At 52.2% G+C, this 3049-nt stretch overlaps 1 protein-coding gene across 1 annotated transcript in view; it reads right to left on the reverse strand.

Moving 5' to 3' along the window:
* Positions 1-593: 593 nt before the first annotated feature.
* IFT54 (intraflagellar transport 54) overlaps positions 594-3049 on the reverse strand; it is a gene marked incomplete at its 5' end in the record, with an annotated part of 59656 nt that continues 57200 nt past the window's right edge. The window contains 1 exon segment of the mRNA XM_027773216.1: positions 594-1581. Within this exon segment, the coding sequence (XP_027629017.1) occupies positions 1416-1581 (166 nt within the window).

The raw sequence follows: 3049 nt of genomic DNA on the forward strand, positions 1-3049 counted from the left end.
ATATACAAATAAAATAAAAATCAGATTATTCTAACTTGAAGCAAAACAAGGTCCAATTAGGGATATGGCAAACTCATTCAAGTCAATAGAAAAGCGATTAGAAACATGAGGGACTGGTTAACTAATGTCCCTCCTCTCCCCCAAACACATTTATTAAAATGTGTCTGACCAAACTTTTTAGAAATTTTATGGTACACCATAGAGAGAAAAAGACCAATGTTTCAGAATGGTGGATCTTAAAAACCTCCTGAACTTATTCAGCTTTATAACTTTGGTAATGGGTTTATTTCAGCTATTGTACCAAGAAAAAACAAAACTGCATCTTTTGTGCTAGTTCTTAAAGAACTGAAACCTTCTCGGGCAATTCTCACACTTAAAATGGCACCCCTCGGTTTGCATAATAAATACAACATCCTGACAAAAAAGTATCAGGACCCAGACCTCAACACCCACTAGTAAGTCTCTGAACACAGCAAAAGCCTTTCTACAATAACTTAAGATTTAAGAAGTATTTACAATACCATACGTAAGCAAAACCCTAAATGCAAATCAGGTTTTGAAAAAGGCTTTCTTTTATAAAACAAATTTCCAAAAAATGGTTAACATTAAAAATTTTGTAAGCAGGTGCCTCCTTTTAAATACTCCTTATGCAGCTTTTCCCAGGCGCCCTGTCACCCCCGGGGAGCGACACTGTGTGGAGAAGAAACGACGCCAAGGCCTCATGGGGGCAGGACCCCAGCGGAGCCCCGCAAGTGTCGACCAGGGCAAATCTCTGAGGCCTGTGTCACCCCGACCACGTGGGCACAGGGCACATTGAGATCTCCTTTTTAAATGTACCAACTTCAAGGGCTGAAAACACAAGCAAAAGACAGTAGGCCTCGGTAAGAGAATCACATGAAGAGTGCATTTAAAAAGAGGTTAGAAAGGAAATCACTGATGTGTACCTTCTGTCGCTCAGGAGGGTTCAGGCTACACCCTCTGCAGTGCAATTGACGAGAAATACGACGCATCCCTTCTCCCGCATTGCAAGTGCCACCACCCTCACTGAGCGCTGCCCGGGCCCTCACTAGACGCAGAAGCCGCAGTGCAGGACGGCTGCTTCCCTGGCACGCCGGTCCACTCACCTGCGAGAGTTCTGGAACAGGGCTGCGGAGGCTACGGCAGAGACAGAAGGAGCGGGCAGGAAAGAACGTCTACAAGGGCACGGTCTGAGAGCTCTTTATAACGAGGGGGTCCCAGCTGGGAGGAGGCGTAGCCACGGTCTCGGCACCCGTGACACCGAGCCCCGACACTAGCCGGGTAGGGGCGCGGTAACCGTTCACGCCGGAGCAGGCCGGCACGTAACGAGGGATGGTTTCCGTCTCCCTTTCTTTTTTCCAACCGACGGCGACTCCCGTCTCCGGAACTTCAGGCGTTCACCTTCTCGAGGTCAAGGTGATGCTGTAGACCATTTTCTGGATCTTCTCCTCGTTCTTCAGGATGCTGGCCTTCACGGCGCAGATCCTGTCCTGCTGCTCTTTGATCAGCTGCTCCAGCTCGGCCAGCTCGGCCTTCAGGGGCTCCACGGCAGAGTCTGTGACACTGATGGGACAAAGGCGGTGGCGTGTAAGTACAGGTCTCATGGCAGGTTCGCTTCTTACTTAAACCGGCAAAACTACATTTCTCATTTTATCCAACGAAAAAGGAGGGGCAAAATATAAATGTGCTACAATGATGGCACCAAGGGACCAAGCACCGCAGACCCGGGCCAGACCGAGTTCCCGTCTCCACAGACCTGCCACAGCCCGGGGTCGAGCACGAGCCTCCTAAGAGGCTGACGTCCTTCATGGACGGCCTGGTGCCTTCCAATTGTACGCGGGACAGAGAGCTCCCAGGGCCGCCAGGGCGTGAGCGGCGACATCCCCACTGACACTGCCACAGCCCGGGACAGCTCGCGTGCCCGAGGGCTGCCTCACCAGCACCTCAGCTCGCTTCCAGGGCTGGACGTGGCACTGGGAGGAGTCCACTGCATGCCAGGAAAATGGGCTTCGAAACAATTTCCCCTTTTAGTTCATTTATTTCTTCCATCAGAAAGAGAGAGAGAGAAAACGAGCCCCTCGTGACCCACCCCCCCAGCCTGAGCCAGTGAGGGTCATGGGCACGCAGAGACCACGGGCCATGGACCAGGGCCTCCCACATGGCCTCAGTGTCACAGCCGTGTACCCTGCAGGCCTCCCTGCACGCCTGCAAACTGTCTAACGACAAACTCCACACAGCGGGAGAGCGCGGGATCCACCCCAGGCCGCAAAGCTGGGCAGCTGCAGGGGACCGTCTGCGATGCCTTCCAACGTCTCAGCTCAAAACTCCGAGGACTGACAGCTACCACGCTGGGACAGGCTCCGCAAGTTCTCGGCAATTCTCTGCCTCACACTCAACTTTAAGGGCCTTTGTGAGAACAAGCACACCAGTAAGAGGGAATAGAATTGTACTATCGCACGGCTTTTTATTAGGGGGACTCGCAGACATGTCATGGAGTCAAGCCGTGTCTTCTGGAAAAGCACGTACTGGTGAAGACGGCTACACGCAGCCCAGTCTCATCGGCCACGGTACAGGAAGGGAAACAGCTCCTTCAGCCAAACGTCGCCGCTTAGTGGCCAGTATACCTTCACAGTCACAGCTTTTCAGGTCTTACCAGCACTTCTTTTAGAGTAAACAATTAAAATACTTTCAAACTGCAAACATTGAACAAAACTGAGGAGCTTATGAGACTCATGAAAGGAGTGATACCCAAACCGCAAAGTTCTCTGTATTTGCAAACGTCTGATTCTGTTGGTGTGTGGACGTGAAGTCCAAACCACTGCTAATTGCTACCAAAAAAACGCTCCCTGTGGCACGAAAACCGCAGTTCTTCAGGAGAGGAGATAAGGGCTGGGCTGCGGGAGGGACTTCTGGGCAGACCTAGTGGGTGTCCCAGACTGCCCCGCCCCGCCAGGCCCAGCCTTCCCCCTCCCTAACCTGCTCCTGCTCCACCCGCAGCCCCTCACTCCCACCTCTGCTCCAACCCCCCCCC

Source organism: Tupaia chinensis, unplaced genomic scaffold (assembly GCF_000334495.1).
Source record: "Tupaia chinensis unplaced genomic scaffold, TupChi_1.0 Scaffold000332_1, whole genome shotgun sequence".
Lineage (NCBI taxonomy): Eukaryota > Metazoa > Chordata > Mammalia > Scandentia > Tupaiidae > Tupaia > Tupaia belangeri.